Consider the following 3,000-nt stretch of genomic DNA (forward strand, 5'->3'; position numbering starts at 1 on the left):
TGGCCTACCACTTCGTGGCTGAGTTGCTGTTTTTCCCAAACGCTTCCATTTTGTTATAATAGAGCTGACAGTTGACTGTGGAATATTTAGGAGCGAGGAAATTTCACGACTGGATTTGTTGCACAAGTGGCATCCTATGACAGTTCCACGCTGGAATTCACTGAGCTCCTGAGAGCGGCCCATTCTTTCACAAATGTCTTGTTTCACAGTCTGCATGCCTGAGTGCTTGAATTTATACACCTGGGGCCAGGCCAAGTGATTAGAACACCTGATTCTGATCATTTGAATGGGTGAGCGAATACTTTTGGTAATATAGTGTATATATATATATATATTTATGCGCCCACACACACACTGCCTGGCCAAATAAAAGTCACCACCAAAAAAAGTTCACACACTCTGATGTTTCATTGGACCGCCTTTAGCTTTGATTGCAGCATGCATTCGCTGTGGCATTGTTTCGATAAGCTTCTGTAATGTCTTAAGATTTGTTTCCATCTAGTGTTGTTAATTTTTCAGTTGTCATGACCTGTCAAGATGTTGTATTGATAATGGGAGAGTCTGACCACTGCATAAAACCTTCTCCAGCACATCCCAAAGATTCTCAGTGGGGTTAAAGTCTGGACTTTGTGGTGGCCAACAGATGAAATTGTTGGACCCATTGTCAGAGTCTACACAGGTACAGTGGGTCCTGGGTTCATCCTGGTGACAATGCCTAATCTCGTGGCGACAGTCAGCAGGCAGTTCCTGGAGAATGAAAAAACTGATACCATTGACTGGCCCCCATGCTGACCTGACTTAAATTTAATAGAACATCGCTGGAACATTATGTTTCAGTCCATCCTACGTCACCAGGTCGCAGCTCAGTCTGTCCAGGAGCTCAGTGATGCCTCAGGACACCATGTGTTGTCTCATTAGGAGCATGCCCAAGCGTTGTCATGCTTGCACACAAGCATGTGGGGGCCATACAATCTACTGAGTACCATTGCTGCAAGGAAATTTCAGCAAAATAGACTGCTGCAACATTTTTTAAGACATTTTTATATATCTTTCCACAACAAGTTACAATTATGACAAGTTCCAGCTTATTCACTGCTCATTAGTTCGAAGGGCAACTTCTAACTGCATCTCAGCGCTGTAAAACAACATTCCCACAATAATAATAATAATAATAATTTATCCGACAAAAAGTAATGAACAGAGTTACTGAAATTGTTGTCAACACATAGTTTTCCTGTTATTGGCTACGAGTATTTGGTTGAATTCTGGAGCCCTGCTTATGTCTTATTGTTTTTATGCAGGAACTCGTCCACACAAGTGCACAGACTGTGATATGGCCTTTGTGACTAGTGGAGAGCTTGTACGCCATCGGCGCTACAAACACACACATGAGAAACCCTTCAAATGCTCCATGTGTGATTATGCCAGTGTGGAGGTAAGATGAATTCTTGCCTGCATTTCGCTCTTTAAAAGCAAGATCATTGTTAATGATTACTATATGTGCAACTGTTGTGACTTTTTGTGTAGGTGAGCAAACTAAAGCGTCACATTCGTTCTCACACTGGTGAGCGTCCATTCCAGTGCAGTCTTTGCAGCTATGCCAGCAGAGACACATACAAACTTAAGAGACACATGAGGACACACTCAGGTAAAACCAAAATTTTTAACAGATTTTTTACAAGGAAGACAAGAATGTCTGGTTGTTATTTTAGGGAAAACATAAAGATGATGAAATCCTACCAAACAAAGGTAGCCACATTACTTCAGTGCTATGTTAAGTTAACTAAAAGTAGCCGCATGACAAACATGTTGCAGCACTTGAAACAAAGATATGCTGTGTAATGGGAGCATCTTGAGTCTCTGTGAGATTTTGATGCTATCACCAAACCTATCTCAAAAACCACAGCTATAGCACAGTTAACGTTAACTGCCTCATTTCCAGTGTCACCTCATATAACAAAACAGGTCAACGCATGAAGGAGATTACTGAAGTATGACCATATCATATCGTGAAAGGCATGGTACCCATTTATGTTACCAAAAAGCTTATATTTGTAGAGATGTTAAAAACAATTGAGCCCCAAATATTTTGCCATGGACTTAAATTGTTCTTCTGCCTTTTGGTAGACTGTGTGAATACGGCCAAAAAATCTGAATTTGCTATTCTGGTGTCATTGATCCTCTCAGGTAGTTGGTTGTGGCTCTAATTCATTAATTGTTAATTAATTGGCATTTTGTTTTGTAATAACTGAAAATAGGACAATACTGGTTGATACAGTAAATCTGTTAAATCTGTACTTTTCAAATATTTTATACATTATGTTTTGTGCCTACTACCCTATTAATATCTCTTAGTTTGCTACTGTATTATTTGGTTGCTCTGCTAGATTGCATTAGACTACATTAATAGTAACACTAAACAGTAACCCCAAAACATTTTTAATGTACTTTTTAGGAGAGAAACCTTATGAGTGTTACATCTGCCATGCCCGATTCACCCAGAGTGGAACCATGAAGATGCACATTCTGCAGAAACACACAGAAAATGTGGCCAAATTCCATTGTCCACACTGTGACACTGTCATTGCACGCAAGAGTGACTTGGGTAACACAAGACTTTATACACCTACCAGACAAATAAGAGTTTGCAGCCATATTTTTTCCACACCTAACCTCTCTTGTCGTTTATGTGCATCTCCAGGTGTCCATCTTCGTAAGCAGCACTCATTTATTGAGACTGGAAAGAAGTGTCGCTACTGTGACGCTGTTTTTCATGAGCGCTACGCTCTGATCCAACACCAGAAGTCTCATAAGAATGAGAAGAGGTTCAAATGTGACATGTGTGACTATTGTTGCCGCCAGGTATGTTTGTATACAATTATCTTGTGATACGTAGGTTTACAAATTATTGATTTTATACAAATATCAAAGCTGGCACCCTGAAGACAGTGACACTATAAATTAGGGCTGAACGATATATCGTTATCGTATCTATATCTA

At 39.9% G+C, this 3,000-nt stretch overlaps 1 protein-coding gene across 1 annotated transcript; it reads left to right on the forward strand.

Moving 5' to 3' along the window:
- Window positions 1–69: 69 nt before the first annotated feature.
- On the forward strand, window positions 70–2,862 carry LOC311509878 (transcriptional repressor CTCF-like; the record flags this gene model as incomplete). Its single annotated transcript, XM_084575316.1, has 4 exons — window positions 70–1,435; window positions 1,528–1,648; window positions 2,456–2,605; window positions 2,702–2,862. Coding segments are annotated over exons 1-4 (588 nt in total), but the record flags the coding sequence as incomplete, so codon positions are not given.
- Between the last annotated feature and the right edge of the window lie 138 nt (window positions 2,863–3,000).

This window comes from Chelon labrosus (assembly GCF_963514085.1).
Source record: "Chelon labrosus genome assembly, contig: SCAFFOLD_352, whole genome shotgun sequence".
Classification (NCBI taxonomy): domain Eukaryota; kingdom Metazoa; phylum Chordata; class Actinopteri; order Mugiliformes; family Mugilidae; genus Chelon; species Chelon labrosus.